This window comes from Rana temporaria, chromosome 3 (assembly GCF_905171775.1).
Source record: "Rana temporaria chromosome 3, aRanTem1.1, whole genome shotgun sequence".
NCBI classification, from domain to species: Eukaryota; Metazoa; Chordata; class Amphibia; order Anura; family Ranidae; genus Rana; species Rana temporaria.
In genome coordinates this window covers 71556874-71582421 of record NC_053491.1, presented here as the reverse complement: position 1 = coordinate 71582421, position 25548 = coordinate 71556874, and the positions used below count along the sequence as shown (strand labels likewise).

The 25548-nt window shown below is 46.3% G+C and overlaps 1 protein-coding gene across 1 annotated transcript in view; it reads left to right on the top strand.

Moving 5' to 3' along the window:
- The first annotated feature begins 216 nt into the window (after window positions 1–216).
- Window positions 217–25548, top strand: part of NEDD4 (NEDD4 E3 ubiquitin protein ligase) — a 199855-nt gene continuing 174523 nt past the window's right edge. Inside the window, exon 1 of the mRNA XM_040342736.1 lies at window positions 217–373. Coding sequence (XP_040198670.1) covers window positions 332–373 — 42 coding nt within the window. The 5' untranslated portion in view covers window positions 217–331. The remainder of the gene's footprint in view (window positions 374–25548) is intronic.

The following is a 25548-nucleotide window of genomic DNA, read 5'->3' as shown; positions in this document are numbered from 1 at the left end:
CTTTATTTCAATTGTACAGAATACATATTACTGTACAGCAGGCTTTAGTATCCCTGTCTGTCAGGAATGTGTCCTGTGTAGAAGGTGTGGGGATTGGGGAATGTGTGGTCCGACATAGGCAGTAGCGCCCACCACCTCTCACACACACACACACACACACACAGCCGCTCTGCGCCCGGGGATGACACAAGACGTCTGTCGGAGGCGCGCGCACGCTGGGAACGGCGCGTGACTAGGGGGGGGTGCCTCGTGAACGAGCGCGGAGCGAGTTGTGAACGGAAACTCCGGAGTGTGTCAGACGTCTCCCGGGCCGGTGTGCGGCCCACACAGCATGGCCTCCTCTATGGAGGTGTTCGGTGTACCGGAGGAGGAGGTGAGGGCGGAAACAACGGAGTGAGGGGCGGGGAGTGGTGTGACTGGCCTGGGGTGACCGCTCTGTGCCTGTCACTGACCTGAGTTGTATAATGTGTGTGAGAGGATGGGGTCATAGGTCACTGTGTTCTGCTCTGTGCTGATCATTACTAATGAGGAGTGTGATGTCATTATTGGGTTATGGGGCAACCTGTGGCTGCTGGATATATACTTCTCATGGCAACTGCCCATCACACTGCCAATCTTTCCATCATGGAGTTTGGGGGAGGACAGGAGTGTTCCGCAGTTTACAGGACGGTTTTGGAAGTTGTTATTTATATAGAAATACACTCACTGGCCATGTTGTGTACATCCTGGTAGTACTGGTGTCCTGCTGAAAATGTTCCCCTGGCGGATAAGGACCCCCCTGTACTGCGCAGGTCGAACTCAATAGATGAAGAGCTAAGAGTCGGCTCTACGCGGCGCCTGCGCACTGACTATGGCACATGCCGCACGCTCGCGGGGCACATCATGTACTTTATTGCTAAAATCACCCCCGCCCCTTGCAGAGTAGCACTGGCATCGGGAGCGTGCGGCATGTGCCATAGTCAGTGTGCAGGCGCCGTGTAGAGCCGACTCTGAGCTCTACATCTTCGGCTATTTTTGGAGGCTCAGTTGAGTTCGCACTGCGCAAGTGCCGCACCACAGGGGGGTCTTTATCCGCCGGGGGGGAACTTATTCGGCAGAACACCGGGTTGGACCCCCTTTTGTCTTTAGTCTTCGTGGCATAGATTCAACAAGGTGTTGGAACCATTCCTCAGAGATTTTGGTCCATATTGACATGATTTGTTGGCTGCTCATCCCGGATGCGAATCTCCCATTCTACCACATCCCAAAGGTGCTCTATTGGATTGAGATCTGGTGACTGTGGAGGCCATTGTAGTACAGTGACCTCAATGTCCAGTGGTGAGATGATTGGAGCATTATCCTGCTGGAAGGAGCCATCAGAAGATGGGTACAGTGTAGTCATAAAGGGATGGACATGGTCAGCAACAATACTCACGTGGGCCACGGCGTAAACGATGCTCAATTGGTACTAAAGGGCCCAAAGTGTGCCAATTTTGGTGAGCGTGTGCAAATTGTACTCTGTTTCCTGTTCTCAGCTGACAGGCGTGGCACCCGGTCTGGTCTTTCAGAAACTGCAAAAAAAAAATATTTCCAAATTTTTTTGTATTTTTTTTTCCGTTTGTTTTGCAAAGAACTAAAAATCCCAGCAGAGATTAAATACCACCAAAAAAGCTCTGTCTGTCTCAAAAAATGATAAAAATGTCATGTGGGTACAGTGTTGCATGACCGCGCAATTGTCATTCAAAGTGTGATAGCGCTAAATGCTGAAAATTGGGCAGGAAGGGGGTGAAAGTGCCCGGTTTTGAAGTGGTTAAAGTTTACATTTTGTAACATGTTGTACCCATATTTCAGGTTTAACATGTAACATGTTTTGACAGCGAGCTAGGGATCGTCTCCCCCTGCCCGGCTGCGACATTCATTTACCGTGTTCTGTATATGTGAAAACTACAAGTACCAACCTTCTTTGCGGCTGTCGGCTTGTAGTTCTCAATGAAGTACCAGGGCACTGTTGAGCTTCTTGTCATTCAGTAACTGCCCATATCAGGGGTACAGACAGACAGTCTGCAGGCCTGTGCCATTACACCCACAATCCACTGATCGTGGGTGCAATGCTTTACAGATTCCTAACAAAAAAAAAAAATCAATGCACATTTTCTTTTACCTGCAAAACGAGGTGTATTTTTTATTTATTTTTTGTAAATGTGAACTTATGCTTTAAAATTATAACGAAAGGCAAAATGTTTTTGTATAAAAAGAAAACATAAATGCCTTGTTTATCTTTTATAAGTGATCACATATATTCTCTGTTCTCAGTTGCATATGAGCTGGGGGAGGAGAAACAGCAGAAAACTGATCTTCCCAGTGAATGGCTGTGCAGCGGGGCAGTGTCAGGACAAGTCTGACCATTGAAGAAGTTCCCATAGTTAGAGAACTGAGTGTGGTAGTACATGGTACAGCAGGCAAATATCTGGAATATAAATGTTGGGTTTACATACTCTTTAACCACTTCAAGACTAGAACTTTTTTCACATTTGTTGTTTACAAAAAAAAGTCTGTTTTTTGCTAGAAATTGACTTGGAACCCCCAAAAATTGTGTATATATATATATATATATATATATATATATATATATATATATATATATATATATATATATATATATATATATATATATATATATTTTTTTTTTAGCTGAGACTCCAAACATTGAAATGGCGGTCAATATTTTATGTCACACTGTATTTGCGCAGCGGTCTTTCAAATGCAACTTTTTTTTTTTAAATGCACTTTAATGGATTAAAAAAACAAAACCAGGAAACTTACCCCAATTTTGTTCTATAATGTCAAAGATGATGTTATGCCGAGTAAATAAATAAGTAATGGTGGCTGCGCTGTATAACTAAACAAACAAAACCAGTGTGACAGGTGGCCCATTAAAACTGTAAGTGACTATGTGAACTACACACTAAAGGCAATAAAAATATTTTAAGACACAATGGGTGATTGCTTCAATCAGTAAAACAAATATGAACAAACAATCAAACGTAATACAAGTGATACTCAAATGTGATAAAAAGATGACACAGTCTTATGTGATAAGGCCGAGTTTGTGAATAATCCTGTATGTCTCTTCCTCCTGGCTTCCCAATCTTATGAGGTATATCGCTCAGAGGACAGTGCAATATTTAAAAAGGGTGCAGATCTCTGCAAAAAATCATATGGGACTAAAGCCCTTAAAATAGTCCATTAAAGTTCGAGTGAATAGATGCCTAACATGCTTTAAAATTGCGAACGCTTGTGGAATGGCGAAAAACGACAGTACTTAAAAGAACTCTTTAACCGCTTCCATACCGGGCTGTTATACACACATCCCTACCAGGCCTATTCTGGCACTTCTCTCCTACATGTACAAATCATAATTTTTTTGCTAGAAAATTACACAGAACCCCCAAACATTATATATGTTTTTTTAGCAGACACCCTAGGGAATAAAACAACGGTCATTGAAACGTTTTATCTTGCACGGTATTTACGCAATAATTTTTCAAACGCCTTTTTTTTGGAAAAAAATTGTTTCATGAATTAAAAAAATAACAAAACAGTAAAGTTAGCCCAATTTTTTTTGTAAAATATGAAAGATTATGTTACACCGAGTAAATAGATACCTAACATGTCACGCTTCAAAATTGCGCACACTCATGGAATGGCGCCAAACTTCGGTACTTAAAAATCTTCATAGGCAACGCTTTGAAATTTTTTACAGGTTACCAGTTTAGATTTACAGAGGAGATCTAGTGCTAGAATTGTTGCTGGCACTCTTAACACACGCAGCGATACCTCACATATGTGGTTTAAACGGCGTTTACATATGTCGGCGGGACTTGCGTGTGCGTTCACTTCTGCGCGCGAGCTACTGGGGACAGGGGCGTTAAAAAAAATATTTTTTAGTTCTTTTTTTTTTTTTTTACATATTTATTTATTTTTTTACACTTTTTTTTTATTTTATTTTTTTTATTATCACTTTTATTCCTATTACAAGGAATGTAAACATCCCTTGTAATAGGAATGTGTGTGACAGGTACTCTTTATGGAGAGATGCGGGGTCAATAAGACCCCACATCTCTCCTCCAGGCTGGAAAGCATGAAATCGGTGAAAAAAAAATTCACCGATCTCATGCTTACTGTTGCTTAGCAGCCGCAATTGCGGCTTTGTTTACTTACGGGGACCCGGGCGTGATGTCATCACATCGCGCCCGGGTCCTCCGACGGTCATAGAGATGACTGGTGACCATCTGGTCACCAGTCATCTCTATGCTTCCTGCCAGCGACGGACGATTCGTTCTCCGGGCCCCGATGGCACGGGAGAGCCCGGAGAAGCACCGGATGGCGGCGGGAGGGGGGGATGTCCCCTCCCGCCGCCTGTAAGAACGATCTAGCGGCGGAACCGCCGCTATGATCGTTCTTACGTTGTGCAGAATCGCCGGCACAAGAGAAGGATATCTGAATGATGCCTCTAGCTGCAGGCATCATTCAGATATCCCCCCCACAAAGCCCAGGACGTCATATGACGTCCACCCGGATCGGTAGAGGTCCGTTGTGGACGTCATTTTACAATGGGCCGGGCGGGAAGTGGTTAAACATTACAGGTTACCTGTTTAGAGTTACAGAAAAGGTCTAGTGCTTGAATTCTTTATCTCGCTCTAACGATCGCGGTGATATCTTACATGTGTGGTTTGAACACTGTTTACATATGTGGGCGGGACTTTAATCACTTTTATTCCTATTACAAGGAATGTTAACATGTCTTGTAATAAAAATAAGCATGACAGGTCCTCTTTATTGTGAGATCTGGGATTGGAAAGACCTCAGATCTCTCATTTTACATTTTCAAATTTTCCTTTAACTGCTTGCCGACCAGCTGTCGCAGTTATACGGCGGCAGGTCGGCTCTGCTGGGCGAGAGCACGTAGCTATACGTCACCTCGCCCAGCAGCCAATAGGGGCGCGCTCGCCCCGACTCCTTTGCGTGTGCCCGGCAGGCGCGATCGCTCGTTACAGAGCTGTGTGTGTAAACACACAGCTCCTGGTCCTGTCAGGGAGAGAAATGCTGATCTTCTGTTCATACAATGTATGAACAGAAGATCAGTAATTTCCCCAAGTCAGTCCACCTCCCCCCTACAGTTAGAACACACCCAGGGAACATACTTAACCCCTTCCCCGCCCCCTAGTGTTAACCCCTTCACTGCCAGTGGCATTTTTATAGTAATCCAATGCATTTCTATAGCACTGATCGCTATAAAAATGCCAATGGTCCCAAAAATGTGTCAGAAGTGTCCGCCATAATGTCGCAGTACCGAAAAAAAATCGCTGATCGCCGCCATTACTAGTAAAAAAATTTATATTCATAAAAATACCCCCTATTTTGTAAGCGCTATAACTTTTGCGCAAACCAATCAATAAACGCTTATTGCGATTTTTTATTTTTTTTATTTTTACACAAAATATGTAGAAGAATACGTATCGGCCTAAACTGAGGAAACATTTTTTTTTTTTATATATTTTTGGGGGATATTTATTATAGCAAAAAGTAAAAAATATTCATTTTTTTTTCAAAATTGTCGCTCTATTTTTGTTTATAGCGCAAGAACTAAAAACCGCAGAGGTGATCAAATACCACCAAAAGAAAGCTCTGTTTGTGGGGAAAAAAAAGAACACCAATTTTGTTTGGGAGCCACGTCGCACGACCGCGCAATTGTCAGTTAAAGCGACGCAGTGCTGAATCGCAAAAAGTGCTCTGGTCTTTGACCAGCAATATGGTCCGGGGGTTAAGTGGTTAAAGAGGTTGTTGTATACCCTCTTGTATGATGTGTACCTATAGTTAAGTCTAGAATAAGACTTTCCTATAGGCAGGGTGGATAAAAAACGATAAGTAAAATACAAAATTGAGATTTAAATGGATTTTTATTTTTATCACATGTATTTTAATAAAATGCTTTCTAAAGATTTCTATTAAAGATACATTAATATTGTTTTTATTCAGCATGAAATGGAGCTTAGTTATGTAGCGTGAGGCTGTATATTCTACAATATTTACATTTTTTGTAAACTCATTCAATGAATCCAAGCTCTGCAAGCTGAGATAACATGCACTGCATTGATGCAGTCACACTGCATTTCACAGTAACCATGAGATAAAACAAAGTTCAGGAGTATTCCTTATTTCTTTATCCCATTGTTTTGCAAATCTATGTACACTATAAACTGTATGATTGAATCGGTTCTGATATCGCTTTTTTACCTGACAGCTTATTATTCTAAATAGGAAACCTTCATTTTGTTTGCAAATATTAAAGATTCCATCTACCAGCAAGATGGCATCCTTACATTTAAAGAGCGCCTGTCATTTCAGATCCATTATGGCAGAGCGGACATCCACTCACCTTCCGCCACATCCCCCACCTTGTTGCGTTACTGCCGCATCACCAGCCATCCCAATAAAGTGAATGGGACTGTCGGTGAGTTAACTGCAGGACAGAGAAGATAGTTGCTCTTTAAAAATTTGAACCAAAGCGGAGTTCCACAAGTTTTTTCGTTTATTAAAAGTCAGCAGCTACAAAAATTGTAGTTGCTGACTATTACTAAATGCACACTCAGCTGTCCCTCAGTCCAGTGATGCTCCTCTCCACCGGCGCCCACAGACACCGGAAGCTGTCTGTGGGCACTCGGCCATGACAGCTTCCGGTTTCACGGCCGCGCGCATGCGCAAGTTGCTCTGCTAGTGGCCAGGTAATCTTCTGGGACTTATCACGTGTCCCAGAAGATTGCTTAGAGGGAGGGGCCGCCTAGGGGGAGAGGGGGAGGAAAGAGGAAGTGGGACAGTAAGTCCCCCTCTGTAAAGTAGGTACACACCCCCCTCAAAAAAAAAAATTACATGCCAAATGTGGCATGTCAGGGGGCGAGGAGTGACAACTGACAGCTCAGGAGGAGCCGCTGTATTATTATTATACTTGATTTTATATGGTGCCAACAGTTTACACAGCGCTTTACAACTTGAGGGTAGACAGTACAAATACAATACACAAGGAATCAGAGGGTCCTGCTCCTTAGAACTTACAATCTAAGAGGGAATGTACAGTTGTTAGGTGGGGGCCAGGTAGGCTTTTCTGAAGAGATGAATTTTCAGGGAACATCGGAAAGTGGACAAAGTAGGAGAAAGTCAGACAGATTGGGGTAGAGCATTCCTGAGGATGGGAGAGGCTCTGGAGAAGTCCTGGAGGTGAGCATGGGATGAGGTGACAAGGGAGTTGGAGAGCAGGAGGTCTTGGGAGGAGCGAAGGGAACGATTAGGTTGGTATTTTGAGATTACGTTAGTGATGTAGCTGGGGGCAGAGTTGTGGATGGCTTTGTAAGTTATTGTTAGTATCTTGAATTAAGTTTGTTGGTTGAGTGGCAGCCAATGGAGCGATTGGCAAAGGGGTATAGCAGATGCTGAGCGGTTTGTAAGGTGGATGAGCCTGGCAGCGGCGTTTATGATGGACTGAATTGGGGAAAACCTATTTAAAGGTAAGCCAATGAGGAGGGACTTGTAGTAGTCGAGGCGAGAGATAACCAGGGAGTGGATTAGAAGCTTTGTTGTGTCAATGGTTAGGAAGGGGCGTATCTTGGCGATCTTGCGGAGGTTGAGGTGGCAAATTTTGGATAGCGGTAGGTTGAAAGATTTGTTGGGAGTGCAGGATTACACCTAGGACCTTGGCGTGGGGGGACAAGTTGATAGTTGAGCTGTTGATATTGACAGAGAAATCAGGGAATCCGAGGTTAGTAAAGCGATCTCCTCTGCTGTTCTGACAGGAGAACTCTTCGGTCAGGGCTCTCAGCCATTGGCTGAGAAAACCGTGTTCGGTGAATGCAAAAACTAGAAGTACTGACAGCCTCTGCAGCTGTTGGTTTGTCTTTTTCAATGAACTACCAGGGCACTGTTGTTCACTCTTGGTAGTTCATTGAGCTTCCTGTCATAGTGTAATGCTGACCATACATGGGTTGAATTTCGAAAGAACTTTCTTTTGAAAAATCCGAAAATTTGTGCGTTTTGTGATCCGATGGTGCCACCATTGATTTCGAAATTCGACCGACCAAACCTTCAATTTCACCTCCTTCCTACAGAATTACATTTTCGTGTCTGGGAACCTTCTTTTCTTTCCAGGAACCTTTTTGTTTCTTTCCGGGAATTTTCTTTTCCTGCACATGCGCATTTCTTTTTTTATTACATTTCTCGCATGATCCTCCCATCATTGATTAGAAAATCGTTTGTTTTTTCAAAAAATATCCAACATATTGGATTGTTAAAAATTCAATGGCCGCCCGAAAATCGGCTGTTGCTGCAGCTCACTAAAGGTGCGAAATACGAACGAAAATTCTTAGATAAGATTTTCAAAAGAAAGTTCTTTCGAAATTCGACCCGTGTATGGCCAGCATAACAGTCTGGCCTTATCGGAGGTACAGCCAGACAGCTACACAGACAATATATGAGTGGTTCCACTATGGACAAAGCAATATTTATTTATATAGTGTCTGACTCAACTTCTACAACTACAGAGGTAGAGTCAGAATCAAGTAGGGATTGTAGCGTGGGTGTGGCGCTGCTTATGATAAAAAATGTACTTATGTGCGCTACAATATTTGCCTCGGAATGTGAAAAACACATAGAAAATGTAAACATGTGACCAGTCCTGCTTGGTCTGGTTATTAAACAAAAATATGTGCTGCTGAAATGATATGAAAGGTATTGTATATATGAACTCAATACCAGCTGTAACTTCAATAAACACTCGTGATGCAATAAAGCAAATGTGCCGTAGACTAAATATTAAATAAAGATTAAATTCATATAGAAGTGCATAAAACATTAAAGTGACAAGTGTTGTAATTCATAAATCCATTAGGGCCAGTTCACACCATAGAAATGCATTCCAATGCATTCTTTCCTTTTTTTTTCTTAACCTTACATAAGGACATGTGTGTTCCAGTGCGTTTTTGGTGTGTTTTACAGCGTTTCAGTACAGTCCAGTGCAGGGAAAATGCAGCATGTTCTACCTTTTTTTTTTTTTCTGTAACTGCAAGCACTGGTGTGAACTATTCCATTGAAGATCATATAAGCTACTTTCCATGCATTTTTAATGCAGAGAAAAAAAGCACTGGACTACATGTGGTGTGATTCTGCAAAAATTGACATGTGTAAAAGGTTATTATTCCTTGATATGGCGCTGCAAGGGATCACTGCTGCAAAAAATCACCAAAAACCATGCGGTTTGCTGGTGTCTCCACACGTGCTTCTCCTCTTTTGCTGCATTTACCAGAAAGCGTCCCACCAAGGGGTAACCAACGTTCACTTAGAAGAAAAAAGATTGGACAGCCGCACTTCCAAAAAAACCTTAAAAAGGTCGCCTTTAATGGTAAAAGAAACAGCACTACAAATCACAGCAGACAGTGGGGTGTATAGCTGACGCGTTTCGCACTGTAATGTCAGTGCTTAGTCATAGTGCTTTTGACTAAGCATTGACATTAGTGCGAAACGCGTCAGCTATACACCCCACTGTCTGCTGTGATTTGTAGTGCTGTTTCTTTTACCATTAAAGGCAACCTTTTTAAGGATTTTTTTGGAAGTGCGGCTGTCCAATCTTTTTTCTTCTAAGTTTTGCTTCATGCATTGCCTGCACCCACGCTTCTGAGAGGACACTGATTGCACAGTGCACTCACCTGGAGCGACAGTTCCTTTCTTCTCTATTGTGTCTATGGACTAACCAACGTTCACAGCACAACTTGGCTGTACAGTGAGGGAAAAATGTATTTTTATGTTTGCCCACTGACAAAGAAATGTTCAGTCCATAATTTTAATGGTCGGTTTATTTTAACAGTGAGATGCAGAATAACAACAAAAAATATCTAGAAAAAATGCATTTCAAAAAAGTTATAAATTCATTTGCATTTTAATGTGTGAAATAAGTATTTAATCTCCTATGAATCAGCAAGATTTCTGGCTCCCAGGTGTCTTCTATACAGGTAACAAACTGAGATTAGGAGCACTCTATTAAAGGGAGTGCTCCTAATCTCAGCTTGTTATCTGTATAAAAGACACCTGTCCACAGAAGCAATCAGATTCCAATCTCTTCACCATGGTCAAGACCAAAGAGCTATCCAAGGATGTCGGGGACAAGATTGTAGACCTACACAAAGCTGGAATGGGCTACAAGACCATCGCCAAGCAGCTTGGTGAGAGGGTGACAACAGTTGGTGTGATTATTCGCAAATGGAAGAAACACAAATAACTGTCAATCTCCCTCTGTCTGGGGCTCTATGCTCGTGGAGTTTCAATAATCATCACAACGGTGGAGAATCTTGTCAATGATCTCAAGGTAGCTGGGACCATAGTCACCAAGAAAATAATTGGTAACACACTACACTGTGAAGGACTAAAACCCTGCAGTGCCAGCAAGGGGTCCCCTTCTTAAGAAAGCACATGTACAGGCCTTCTGAAGTTTGCTAATGAACATCTGAATGATTCAGAGGAGAGCTAGGTGAAAGTGTTGTGATCAGATGAGACCAAATTCCACTCGCCGTGTTTGGAGGAGGAATGCTGACCCCAAGAACGCCATCCCCACCGTCAAACATGGAGGTGGAAACATTATGCTTTGTGGGTGTTTTTCTGCTAAGGGGACAGGACCACTTCACTGCATCGAAGGGACGATAGACAGGGCCATGTACCGTCAAATTTTGGGTGAGATCCTCCTTTAGCTCAGTCAGGGCATTGACAATGGGTCGTGGATGAGTATTACAGCATGACAATGACCCAAAACACACGGCCAAGGCAACAAAGGAGTGGCTCAAGAAGAAGCACAGTAAGGCCATGGAGTGGCCTAACTAGTTTCCAGACCTTATTCCCATAAAAAATATGTGGAAGGAGCTGAAGGTTTGCATTACCAAACGTCAGCTTTGAAACCTTGAAAGCCAACTACAAGAAATGTCTGACCTCTGTGATTGCCACCGAGTAGTGTTTTTTGAAGGGGTCAAATACTTATTTCATTCATTTAAATGCAAATTAATTTACAGTGGAACCTCGGATTGCGAGTAACGTGGTTAACGAGTGTTTCGCAAAACGAGCACTGTATTTTAAAAAATCGTGACTCGGTTTGCGCTTGTTGTCTTGCAAAACTAGCACAATTCAGGCCAAAGCGTTGTGCAGTACCACTTTTTGCCTGAGGTGGGAGGGGCGCCGAGAAGAGTCGGACATCGCCGATCGGTGCCGTTCGGAAATGCACAGAAAGGCCCGAGGACAGCACGGCTGACCTTGGCAAATCTCAGGTAGGAAGTCTTTCCGAGATTTGCTGAGGTCAGCCGAAGTGTCTTCGGGCCTTTTTCGGGCGGTTCCAAGGCTCTCCAGCACCCCCTGCCTCTGCCTGCATGCAGTATTGCATCCTATTGAAGTCAATGAGGAAGGAATTATTTTCGTGTCCATTGACTTCAATGGGGATACTCGATTTGATATGTGAGTACTTTGGATTACGAGCATTCTCCTGGAAAGGATTATGCCCGTAATCCATTTTTTAAATGCTTTTTTTCTGGATTTTTTGGTTATTCTGTCTCTCACTGTTAAAATAAACCTACCAATTAAAATGATAAACTGATAATTTCTTTGTCAGTGGGCAAATGTACACAATAAGCAGGGGATCAAATACTTTTTTCTCTCACTGTATGTGAATTCCAAATCCAGTGGATGGTTGTTACTCCTTTTTTCCAGCAGTCTCATGTATAAGCTCCTCAGCTTCCACTTCCAGCAATATCTCCTCTCTACTTGAAGTACTTCAAGTACTACAGCCAAGTGTTGATGTGAACGCTGGTCACCCCCCTGGTGGGGAGTTTTCTGGTAAGTACAGCTAAAGGGGGGGGGGGGGGGGGGGGGGGGACACGTATAGAGACACTGACCCACCGCATGCCTGTTTATTGAAGTTACTGCTGGTATTGAGTTCATATAAACAATACCTTTCATATCATTTCAACAGCACATATTTGTGTGTAATAACCAGACCAAGCAGGACTGGCCACATGTTCACATTTCCTTTTGTTTTTGTTTTTTGCACATTCTTGCTGAGGCACATATTGTAACGCACGTAAGCAGCACCACACCCATTCTACAATCCCCAGATACATGGACCATGGCATTACACCCACAATCTGCTGATCATGGGTGCCATGCTTTACAGGTCCCTAAAATAAAAAAAAGACATGTTTTTTACCTCAAAAAAATTATATATTTTTTGTAAAAGTGAACTTCTCCTTGAAATAAGGTGATTTGGCAGGCGCTCTTTGGAGTCATGGGGAATATAAATTCTAATGATAAGCACTGTGAATTATTTTAACCTGTAGCTGTTAAACTTATCAAATATACAGGAGCCACCCAGTTTGGTTTATTTTCTACCCACTTTTAACACATTTTTTTAATTTTTATTAAGCTTATTAATCCAAGAGACATAGGAGCACTGCATGTTTTTTTGTTTTCTGATGCAACTGCTTGTTTCACTAGTAATCTTATTTTCTATATTGCATTCTTTTGCTCAAATCTCAAGTCTTCTGCTCTTTATAACTCCTTTTCTCTGCATTGATTATCACTACCCTATGCAACTCACATGGCAGCCAAATTATTTGTACTTTCTGTGAATAAGTGACCCCTGACAAGATCTTCTACTGTACCAATTGCTTCTCTGCCTTTCTAAAAATATCTGACGTGACACAACTTCCTGGATAAGGAAAAATAAATGCTATCACAATTATGACAAGTCACGGCTTGAACTATCCTGCTTTGCATGTAATGATTCTATCTCATATATTATTTTCCCCTTTTAAGTTGCATTAGTGAAATAAATGAACTTTTTGCACGATATTCACATTTTTGGAGTTTCACCTGTGTGCAGGGCTGGACTGGGACAAAAATTTGGCCCTGGACTTCATCCAGACTGGCCCACTTTGACAGGTCTCTCCCATGGCGGCCGGACAACGACCGCCCCCCCCCCCCCCCCGGCCATCCAAGCCGCCTCTCCCCCTTCACTAGCCGTTCTACTTTATTAGAGTAGAGCGGCTGGTACTGGTACTCTTATAGGCAGTACCAGTGGGGAAGCTAGACATTATTTCACCGGGGGGCAAAGAATCAGTTTGGTGCCCCCCTTATGGGACAAGATTGGGCAGAAGTGAGAATCTCCCAGGCCATAGCTGTTGAGTCAGCTGTCTGTCCCCTCCCCCATGCTCCTCTGGTCCTCCCCCTGCTCCTCTGGTCCTCCCCCTGCTTCTCTGTTCCCCCCAGGTGAGCGTTGCGGGGAGGGAGAGGAGGTGAGCACTGCAGTGAGGGAGAGACAGAGGAGCGGAAGGGGGGGGGCGGCAGTCCCCTGTCACTGAAGCCGGCCCACTGAGCCATCGGCCCACCGGGAAACTCCCTGTTGTCCCAATGGCCAGTCCATCCCTGCCTGTGTGTGTGTGTGTAAGGGGGGTCTATGAAGGGGGGGCTCTGATATGGACACAAATGTATGGGGGAACCCTAATTGGGATGCTATTTTGCGAGGAGATTCTGATGGGGATGCAAATGTGTGGGAAGACTGACAGGAACAAAGATGTAAGGCCCCATGCACACTTGAAGTTTAGTCCCAGTCAGTGCATGAGGTTTCTGCATTTACAGTGCCTTGAAAAAGTATTCATACCCCTTGAAATTTTCCACATATTATCGTGTTACAACCAAAAACGTAAATGTATTTTATGTGATAGACCAACACAAAGTGGCACATAATTGTACGGAAAGAAAATTATAAATGGTTTTCAGCCACTGTGAGTAGCATATGGCTTTTCTCCAGGGGTCTATTGAGACATTCTTTCATTGATAATGATCTCAAGGGGATTTATATGTTTGGACTACATTACAGCACCCATGTCACAATGTAGAGTATTAAGATTTCCTATCATCTGTGCCCAGTCTTGCCAAAAAGAGTTAAAGTGGAAGTAAACCCTCCTATCGTTTTCAGCCAAGGAAGCGGCCATCTTGACCTCTGTTTAATCTGCAACTGCCATGATGCTGTACATGTGACCTGTTATGAAACCAGCCATTGGATGGTTTGGCAGTTTGGCTGAGAGCACAAACAAATGTGACAGCTAGCATTTCCGGCATTCCGGGAATATTAACTGTTTTTGTAACTATGAAATTGAAGGGTTTACTTCCACTTTAATCCAGCTCTGAGCAATCCTCTTTTCTTTGTTCAGTGAGATAAATCTTGACAAAGAGAGAAAACTTTTTTGTTAAATCCTCCCCCTTGGTGTGAGTGACAGGTGATTTACATATCTCGTGCACTAGCCTAAGACAGGCATGAAGTCATGTGGTTACTTTCCTGTCTTTTCACTGAATATTACAGATCGTAGCAGAAGTTCAGTGTAATATATACACAGGTGAAATGTACATGTTGCAGCTCCCAAGATGTCAGCAGAAATGACACAAAGACAACTGATCCAGGGGAGGTTTATCTACTGAGAGCTGGGCATTCTGCTTCTCTGCCTCTCTGCTTTTCGATAATCCTTCTTGCTGCTCTGCCTCTCTGCTTTTCGATAATCCTTTTTGTTCTCTGTCTCTCTGCTTGTCTGCCTATCTGCCTCTCGATAATCCTCCTTGTGATTCCAGTATTAAACATGCGCAGGAGTGACATGAGCACTCTCTGCTTCTTCACAGAACGCGCTCTGTCACTCCTGCACATGCACGCCAGTCTCACCAGGCGTGAGGCTCGTCCTGGCTGGCTGTGGGGGTGTAGTGGTGGGCGGAGTCCTCTGACATCACGACTCCGCCCACCGAGCGCCGAGAAAGAAAACGGCCACGGATTTGGGAAGATTACGGGGCTCCTAGCAGGTGAGCTGGTGACTATTAAAATATAAGGATACACAAGGGAGGTATGTAAAGCCTTATACAGTTTCCATAAAAAGTATGTGAACTCTTTTGGAATGATATGGATTTCTGCATAAATTGGTCATAAAATGTGATCTGATCTTCATCTAAGTCACAACAATAGACAATCACAGTCTGCTTAACCGGTTGCCGACCACCGCATGTACATGTACGTCCACAGAATGGCACGTACCGGCATATGGGCGTACATGTACGTCCCTGCCTTTCCGCAGGTCGGGGGTCCGATCGTGCTTCACTTGGCGGCTGCATCGATCCCTTTTATAGGGAGACTCGATCGATGATGTCAGTCCTACAGCCACACCCCCCTACAGTTGTAAACACACACTAGGTGAACCCTAACTCCTACAGCGCCCCCTGTGTTTAACTCCCAAAGTGCAACTGTCATTTTCACAATAAACAATGCAATTTAAATGCATTTTTTGCTGTGAAAATGACAATGGTCCCAAAAATGTGTCAAAATTGTCCGAAGTGTCCGCCATAATGTCGCAGTCACGAAAAAAATCGATGTTCGCCGCCATTAGGCCCCGTACAGACGACCGAACATGTCTGCTGAAACTGGTCCGCGGACCAGTTTCAGCAGACATGTTCGGTCGTCTGTACAGCCAAGTGGACAGGATTCCAGCATACATTTGCCCGCCGGGCCTTTTTCCAGCGGGCAAATATTTCCAAACTTGTTTAGAAACAGCCCGCTGGAATCCTGTCCGTCGGACATGTTCGGTCTTCTGTACAGACCTACCGTACATGTCCGAGCGGCCGCCATCCCTCACATGCGTCGAATGACTTTGACGCACGCGTGGAAGCATTGACCTTCCTGCGTCGCGCACGTCGCATTGACCTTCCAGCGGACTGTCCGGTCGTGTGTACAAGGCCTTAGTAGTTAAAAAAAAAATTTATAAAAATGCAATAAAACTATCCCCTATTTTGTAAACGCTATAAATTTTGCGCAAACCAATCGATAAACGCTTATTGTGATTTTTTTTTATACCAAAAATAGGTAGAAGAATACGTATTGGCCTAAACTGAGGATTTTATATATATATATATATATATATATATATATATATATATATATATATATAATATGTGTTTTTGGGGATATTTATTATAGCAAAAAGTAAAAAATATTGAATTTTTTTCAAAATTGTCGCTCTATTTTTGTTTATAGCGCAAAAAATAAAAACCGCAGAGGTGATCAAATACCACCAAAAGAAAGCTCTATTTGTGGGGGAAAAAGGACGCCAATTTTGTGTGGGAACCACGTCGCACGACCGCGCAATTGTCTATTAAAGCGACGCAGTGCTGAATCGCAAAACCTGGCCTGGGCATTTATTTAGCAACAAAATGGTCCGGGGCTTAAGTTGTTAAACTAATAACACACAGAGAATTAAATGTTACCATGTTTATATTGAACACACCATGTAAACATTCACAGTGCAGGTGGAAAAAGTATGTGAACCCCTAGACTAATGACATCTCCAAGAGCTAATTGGAGTGAGGTGTCAGCCAACTGGAGTCCAATCAATGAGATGAGATTGGAGGTGTTGGTTACAGCGTCCCTGCCATATAAAAAAAAACACACACTCACAAGAAAAATTGCCTGATGTGAATGATGCCTCACACAAAAGAGCTCTCAGAAGACCTACGATTAAGAATTGTTGACTTGCATAAAGCTGGAAAGGGTTATAAAAGTATCTCCAAAAGCCTTGCTGTTCCATCAGTCCACGGTAAGACAAATTGTCTAAAATGGAGAAAGTTCAGCACTGCTGTTACTCTCCCTAGGAGTGGCCGTCCTGTAAAAGATGACTGCAAGAGCACAGTGCAGACCGCTCAATGAGGTGAAGAAGAATCCTAGAGTGTCAGCTAAAGACTTACAAAAGTCTCTGGCATATGCCAACATCCCTGTTAGCGAATCTACGATACGTAAAACACTAAACAAGAATGGATTTCACCGGAGGATACCACAGAGGAAGCCACTGACCAATTTTTGCAGAAATCCATCGCGTTCCAAAAGGGTTCACATACTTTTTCTTGCAACTGTATATATTAACTGTGCTAATGGTTTCGAATTGATGACAGTGGGTTTACATCCACTTTAAGGCTACATAGTCTTTGATATACTCTGGACCTAAGGAATATATTAATCTATATTCCGGTCACTTGTCAATAGGGGTGCAACAGATCAAAAAACTCACGGTTCAGATCGTTCCTCGGATCAGAGTCACGGATCATTTCTCCCCCACTGTAATATCCACATCTCCCTCCCCCCCACTGTAATATCCACATCTCCCCCCCCCCACTGTAATATTCATCTCCCCTTCCCACTGTAATATCCACCTCCCCCCCACTGTAATATCCACATCTCCCACTGTAATACCCCCTCTCTCAGTACAGACACCCCCCCTCTCAGTACAGACACCCCCCCTCTCAGTACAGACACCCCCCCTCTCAGTACAGACACCCCCCCCTCTCAGTACAGACACCCTCCCCCTCTCAGTACAGACACCCTCCCCCTCTCAGTACAGACACCCTCCCCCTCTCAGTACAGACACCCTCCCCCCTCTCAGTACAGACACCCCTCCCCCCCTCTCAGTACAGACACCCCTCCCCCCTCTCAGTACAGACACCCCTCCCCCCCTCTCAGTACAGACACCCCTCCCCCCCTCTCAGTACAGCCACCCCTCCCCCCCTCTCAGTACAGACACCCCTCCCCCCCTCTCAGTACAGACACCCCTCCCCCCTCTCAGTACAGACACCCCTCCCCCCTCTCAGTACAGACACCCCTCCCCCCCTCTCAGTACAGACACCCCTCCCCCCCCTCAGTACAGACACCCCTCCCCCCCTCTCAGTACAGACACCCCTCCCCCCCTCTCAGTACAGCCACCCCTCTCAGTACAGACACCCCTCCCCCCCTCTCAGTACAGACACCCCTCCCCCCCTCTCAGTACAGACACCCCTCCCCCCCTCTCAGTACAGACACCCCTCCCCCCTCTCAGTACAGACACCCCTCCCCCCTCTCAGTACAGACACCCCTCCCCCCTCTCAGTACAGACACCCCTCCCCCCTCTCAGTACAGACACCCCTCCCCCCCTCTCAGTACAGACACCCCTCCCCCCCTCTCAGTACAGACACCCCTCCCCCCCTCTCAGTACAGACACCCCTCCCCCCCTCTCAGTACAGACACCCCCCCCCCCCCCTCAGTACAGACCCCCCTCCCCCCCCCTCAGTACAGACACCCCTCCCCCCCTCTCAGTACAGACACCCCTCCCCCCTCTCAGTACAGACACCCCTCCCCCCCTCTCAGTACAGACACCCCTCCCCCCCTCTCAGTACAGACACCCCCCCCCCCCTCTCAGTACAGACACCCCTCCCCCCCTCTCAGTACAGACACCCCTCCCCCCCTCTCAGTACAGCCACCCCTCCCCCCTCTCAGTACAGCCACCCCCCCCCCCCCCTCAGTACAGCCACCCCTCCCCCCCTCTCAGTACAGCCACCCCTCCCCCCCTCTCAGTACAGCCACCCCTCCCCCCCTCTCAGTACAGCCACCCCTCCCCCCCTCTCAGTACAGACACCCCTCCCCCCCCTCTCAGTACAGCCACCCCCCCCCCCCTCTCAGTACAGCCACCCCTCCCCCCCCTCTCAGTACAGCCACCCCTCCCCCCCCTCTCAGTACAGCCACCCCTCCCCCCCCTCTCAGTACAGCCACCCCTCCCCCCCCTCTCAGTACAGCCACCCCTCCCCCCCTCTCAGTACAGCCACCCCTCCCCCCCCTCTCAGTACAGCCACCCCTCCCCCCCCTCTCAGTACAGCCACCCCTCCCCCCCCTCTCAGTACAGCCACCCCTCCCCCCCCTCTCAGTACAGCCACCCCTCCCCCCCTCTCAGTACAGCCACCCCTCCCCCCCTCTCAGTACAGCCACCCCTCCCCCCCTCTCAGTACAGCCACCCCTCCCCCCCTCTCAGTACAGCCACCCCTCCCCCCTCTCAGTACAGACACCCCTCCCCCCTCTCAGTACAGACACCCCTCCCCCCCTCTCAGTACAGACACCCCTCCCCCCCCTCAGTGCAGACACCCCTCCCCCCCTCTCAGTACAGACACCCCTCCCCCCCTCTCAGTACAGACACCCCTCCCCCCTCTCAGTACAGACACCCCTCCCCCCCTCTCAGTACAGACACCCCTCCCCCCCTCTCAGTACAGCCACCCCTCTCAGTACAGACACCCCTCCCCCCCTCTCAGTACAGACACCCCTCCCCCCCTCTCAGTACAGACACCCCTCCCCCCTCTCAGTACAGACACCCCTCCCCCCCTCTCAGTACAGACACCCCTCCCCCCCTCTCAGTACAGACACCCCTCCCCCCCTCTCAGTACAGACACCCCTCCCCCCCTCTCAGTACAGACACCCCTCCCCCCCCCTCAGTACAGCCCCCCCCCCCCCCCTCTCAGTACAGACACCCCTCCCCCCCTCTCAGTACAGACACCCCCCCCCCCCCTCTCAGTACAGACACCCCTCCCCCCTCTCAGTACAGACACCCCTCCCCCCCCTCTCAGTACAGACACCCCCCCCCCCCTCTCAGTACAGACACCCCTCCCCCCCTCTCAGTACAGACACCCCTCCCCCCCTCTCAGTACAGACACCCCTCCCCCCCTCTCAGTACAGACACCCCTCCCCCCCCCTCAGTACAGACACCCCTCCCCCCCTCTCAGTACAGACACCCCTCCCCCCCTCTCAGTACAGCCACCCCTCCCCCCTCTCAGTACAGCCACCCCTCCCCCCCTCTCAGTACAGCCACCCCTCCCCCCCTCTCAGTACAGCCACCCCTCCCCCCCTCTCAGTACAGCCACCCCTCCCCCCCTCTCAGTACAGACACCCCTCCCCCCCCTCTCAGTACAGCCACCCCTCCCCCCCTCTCAGTACAGCCACCCCTCCCCCCCCTCTCAGTACAGCCCCCCCCCCCCCCCCTCTCAGTACAGCCACCCCTCCCCCCCCTCTCAGTACAGCCACCCCTCCCCCCCCTCTCAGTACAGCCACCCCTCCCCCCCCTCTCAGTACAGCCACCCCTCCCCCCCCCTCTCAGTACAGCCACCCCTCCCCCCCCTCTCAGTACAGCCACCCCTCCCCCCCCTCTCAGTACAGCCACCCCTCCCCCTCTCAGTACAGCCACCCCTCCCCCCCTCTCAGTACAGCCACCCCTCCCCCCCTCTCAGTACAGCCACCCCTCCCCCCTCTCAGTACAGCCACCCCTCCCCCCCTCTCAGTACAGCCACCCCTCCAGTAGTACAGACAGTAACCCCTCAGTGCAGACCCCCAGTCCCCCTTACAGACAGCGGTGTGTGTGTACCACCAGTGCGGGCTCCTCCTCTTCTGTGTGTGTAAACAAAGAGGAGGGCCACCGCTGGGTGTACCAAGATGGCCGCGGCTCCGGAGCTAGGCCGAAGCCGCGGCCTTTCCTAATGCTATGGCCGCGGTGGCAATCCGCGGATCACATAGTGTGCCGATCCAAAGGGGGTGACCCGTTGGGATCACGGATCAATTGTGATCCGTTTCACCACTACTTGTCCATATCCATCTCCTCTCCCCCCTGTTTTCGACAATTATGTTCTTCATTTCAACTTGTTTGGAACATATTGTGCGAGGATACCTGTTATATATATGAGCCACTGGCCCTTATGATTATCTTTCGATACAGCACTAGAGCTAGCGTTTTTGCAGTCTTGTGAACAAGGCTATGATTCTCCTGCAAGATAGTGAGACCCGTTCTCTCTCTTGCTAGCAACGAACCTTGAATGAGTCCTGACGAAGCTTAACAGCGAAACATGTTGACGCACAAAAGCATTGACGCACAAGGGCTCACTATATATCATGTATTATAATAAATATGTTTTTTAACTCTCACCAATGCTTTTTATATACCTTGTATTTTTTTCAATAAATATTGTATTTTTTTCCTCGAACCTTCATTGTTTACTGTGCCTCAAAAGTTTAGTTTATAGGCGTTTTTGTCCACCATTAAAAAATAAAATAAATGTAATCGCAGCAAAACGGACATTTTAAACGTGGGTTACTATTTGTCACATTAAATCATTCAGAAGAAGTTGTAAAAACATCCCATGTACATGAAGCTAAAGAGTGCCATTTTCCCAGTCCATATGCTAGCTAGCAATATTTTTTTCAAACCTGCTGGCTTCAGTGCACAAATATATACAGTAAAAGGAACTTTTTTTTTTGCTTGTAAATGTGCTTACAATGTATGCCTAATACAATTGTGTTCAATCGGTTGAAAAAAGTAGTAAAGGCCAAGGGGCTCCAAGTGGGGTATAATGTTGCATGCGATCACAGCTTCCTGATAGCAATCTGAGCATGTGCAGAGTGACAACAGTGAAGACTAGGGATCTCTGCATTGGAGACTCTGTGGAACTGACAGGATCACAAGCTAATTAAAAACATACATTAGACCTATAACAGAACAGCAAACAGTCACGTGTGAACATTTCACAGTTAATAACTTTTCCTAATTAAGGAATACTGATATTTTAAGTAAGGTTGTAGGAAAGACAAACCTAGAGTTGGCAGCCCTAGATGTTACTGCTTCCCAGGTGGGAAGCAGTAACATCTAGTAGAGTAGTTTACCTAGATATTGTGGTGCTGATTGGTGATTTATCATTGGTGTCCAACATATATGCTGATAATTTACACTTGCATTGAAAGTGGTCCATTGTGCTAGGGAAGAAGTTTATAGGAAGGGGGAGAGTTGGAAAATAAAGAGAAAGATGGGTCAGGCCCTAGATGAGGGTGAAAAGATAAATGATGTTCGGAGGGTTATGGTGGGTAATACAGTAAAAAGAGAGAAAATCACACACTTTCTTTATCTCTGTTCATATAAAACAGGGGTCTCCATACTTTTAAAGCAAAGGGCCAGTTTACGGTCTTTCCGACTTCAGGGGGGCCAGATTCTGACCAGTTGGGGTAGAAAATGCCCAGGGCCGAGCATCAGTGAGAATAAACATGGCCCCAGTGTTGGTGGGCAGTAGGAGGAGTAATAGTACTCCATCATTGCAATTAGTCTAAGAAATAGTGCCTCATATCATTGGGAGCAATACTGCCCCAAGGGCCGGATGAAGGCTAGCAAAGGGCCACATCCGGCCCTCGGGCCGCAGTTTGGAGACCCCTGATATAAAAGAAGGCAGTGGAGCTCATGTACAAAATGAGGATAGTATAAACACAATTTCAAATTTACCACAATGACAAAAAATGTATATTATTCAGGAACGTACAAAATAAAGGTGAATACACACATGGACCTTAAGGCCCCTTTCACACGTGCGGACTCTTCAGATCTGCCTGTCAGTTTTTTCAGGCAGACCTGAACAGACGCTCCATACATCTCTATGGAGTGACGGATGTCAGCAGTGACATGTCTGCTAACATCCGATCTGCCCCAATCCGCTCTGCTAAATCCAGACGGATACAAACCCTATTTTTCTGTTTTTAACCTGATTCCCCCATAGAGGAAAAGCGGAGGTCTAACAGGTCTGTTTCTGCACAGTGTGCAGAGAGGGACTAGTCATCCGCCGGCTCAGCGGGGATCAACGAAGCGATCCCCACTGAGCAAGCGGATGTCTAAAAACGGATCCGCACATGTGAAAGGGGTCTATGTCTGACACCAATACGTAAAGTTCAGCTTTACTTTTATAGCAGGGAAGTTATTTGAGGGTTTATTAAAGGACCAAATACAAGGGTATTTGCTAGAAAACAATATCATAAGCAATTGCCAGCACAGATTCTCATACTGAAGTTTGCTAAATAATATTAACTCAGTAGTATATTGTGTTTACCAGAAAAATTCTTGTTTACAAAAAGGTGGCCTTTACATTTAATGTCTGTGTTTTGATCCACCTATTTATCTGAAGAGCTATTTTCACACCTGAAGACTGTGTTTAGTCCAGCTGAAGCCATCTTATAGCAGATAGCTAACTAGCATGTGTGCAGCTAAAATTAAAGAGGTTGTAACCCTAAAAAAAACAAAAACGGTTTCCTTATGGCCTGTTAAACAGCACAGTGCTTGTGCTGTCTAATCTGTCCCTTTCTATGTTGTAAAAGGACTGGTTAATCCTGCCTGTTCCTGTGTCCACCTATGTAACCCTGACCACGGTAATCATGGCTGCTGATTCATGATACCGTGGTCAGTTAACGTGCCTCCATCATCCCACTGCTCTGCTCTCTCCCCCTCCCTGCCTGTCAGCTACTGTGTGTGTGTGTGTGAGGCTAAGAGCGATCTCTGTACATGTTTGTATAAAATTATGCCTCTAAATACCTTCTTTTAGATATTTTCTGGTCGATCACATGACCTCCGGCCACTCTCAAACATGTACACAGTGTAGTATAGCTTGGTAGAACAGGGGCTGGCAGTAACCTTTTTTGACTTTACAACCACTTTAACTTCCTATGGGCCATACATGGCACAACTCAGAGGTGAAACACAGGGACATCATTGACTTTAACTTGCCATTAGCAGTACAACTATGAGAAGCAAAATTGGAAATAAACTATATACCGTATTTATCACGGTATAACGCGCTCCCGCGTATACCGCGCACCCCTAATGTTGCCCCGAATCCTGTGCAATTTCTTTTTTTGTACTTACAGTTTTGGTGTCTTGCGCGCCGTCCCTCGGCGGCCTCGTCGTGTTCGGCGTCCGTCTGCGGCTTCGGGTGTCCTCTTCGTCGGGTCCGGCGTCCTTCTGCGGCGTCCTCGCGTCCTCCCCGCTAGTTTCCCACGCCGAGTTTGAATACTGCGCCGACATATACAGAGCGCAGTACACTCGTGTGTTGTCGGGCAGGCTCGGCAACTCTCGCGCTGACGTCCTGTACGTCCAGGACGTGAGCGCGGAAGGAGTCGAGACTGCCCGACTATACCCGAGTGTACTGCGCTCGGTATATGTCGGCGCAGTATTCAAACTCGGCGCGGGAAAGCGGGTATCGGCGTATACCGCGCACCCACGATTTTGCCCTGATTTTCAGGGCAAAAAAGTGCGCGGTATATGCCGATTAAATACGGTAGTTATTGTTTACTGTCATGCTGGTTGTCTAATGCTTGTGGATTTCAATATGGAAAGTGTTGCCAACCCCGTTTTTACCGTGTTATTTCTTATAAAAATATAGTTTGTGCATTTAGAAACACATTCAGCCTTATTTTTAAGCAATCAGTGGAGTTCACTAGAACTAGCCCTCCTAAGCCCCCATTCACACCGGTGCAACATGCGATTTACAAATCCCACACCTGAAGTCACTTCTAATGTTTTTCTTTAGCAATGTCATAGGTGCAATTTTAAGTAGCGCGATAGTGTTACAAGGTCTCAGGTGTGAATGGGGAGCAGGTGTTTTAAATTTGGTGTTGTCGCTATCACTCTCTCATACTGGTCACTGGAAGCTCAACATGGCACCTCATGGCAAAGAACTCTCTGAAGATCTGAAAAAAAGATTTGTTGCTCTACATAAATATGGCTTAGGCTATAAGATTGCCAAGACCCTGAAACTGAGCTGCAGCACGGTGGCAAAGACCATACAGCTGTTTAACAGGACAGGTTCCACTCAGAACAGGGTTCGCTATGGTCGACCAAAGAAGTTGAGTGCACGTGCTCAGCGTCATATCCAGAGGTTGTCTTTGGGAAATAGACGTATGAGTGCTGCCAGCCTTGCTGCAGAGGTTGCAGGGGTGGGGGGTGGGGTCAGCCTGTCAGTGCTCAGCCTATACTCCACAAACTGCATCAAATTGGTCAGCATGGCTGCCGTCCCAAAAGGACGCCACTTCTAAAGATGATTCGCAAGAAAGCCTGCAAACAGTTTGCTGAAGACAAGCAGACTAAGGACACGGATTACTGGAACCATGTCCTGTGTGGTCTGATGAGACCAAGATAAACTTATTTGGTTCAGATGGTGTCAAGTGTGTGTGGCGACAACCAGGTGAGGAGTACAAAGACAAGTGTGTCTTGCCTACAGTCAAGCATGGTGGTGGGAATATCATGGTCTGGATCTCCATGAGTGCTGTCGGCACTGGGGAGCTGCAGTTCATTGAGGGAACCATGAATGCCAACATGTACTGTAACATACTAAAGCAGAGCATCATCCTCTCCCTATGGAGACTGGGCCGCAAGGCAGTATTCCAACATAACGACCCCAAACACACATCCAAGATGACCACTGCCTTGCTAAAGAAGCTGAGGGTAAAAGAGATGGACTGGCCAAGAATGTCTCCACACCTAAACCCTATTGAGCATCTTTGACGCATCCTCAAACAGAAGGTGGAGCAGCACAAGGTCTCCAACATCCACCAGCTCTGTGATGTCATCATGGAGGAGGGGAATAGGACTCCAGCGGCAACCTGTGACACTCTGGTGAACTCCATGCCTAAGAGTGTTAAGGCAGTGCTGGAAAATAATGGTGGCCACACAAAATATTGAAACTTTGGACCCAATTTGGACATTTTCACTTAGGGGTGTACTCACTTTTGTTGCCAGCAGCTTAGACATTAATGGCTGTGTGTTGTTATTTTGAGGGGACAGAACATTTACACTGTTATACAAGCTGTACACT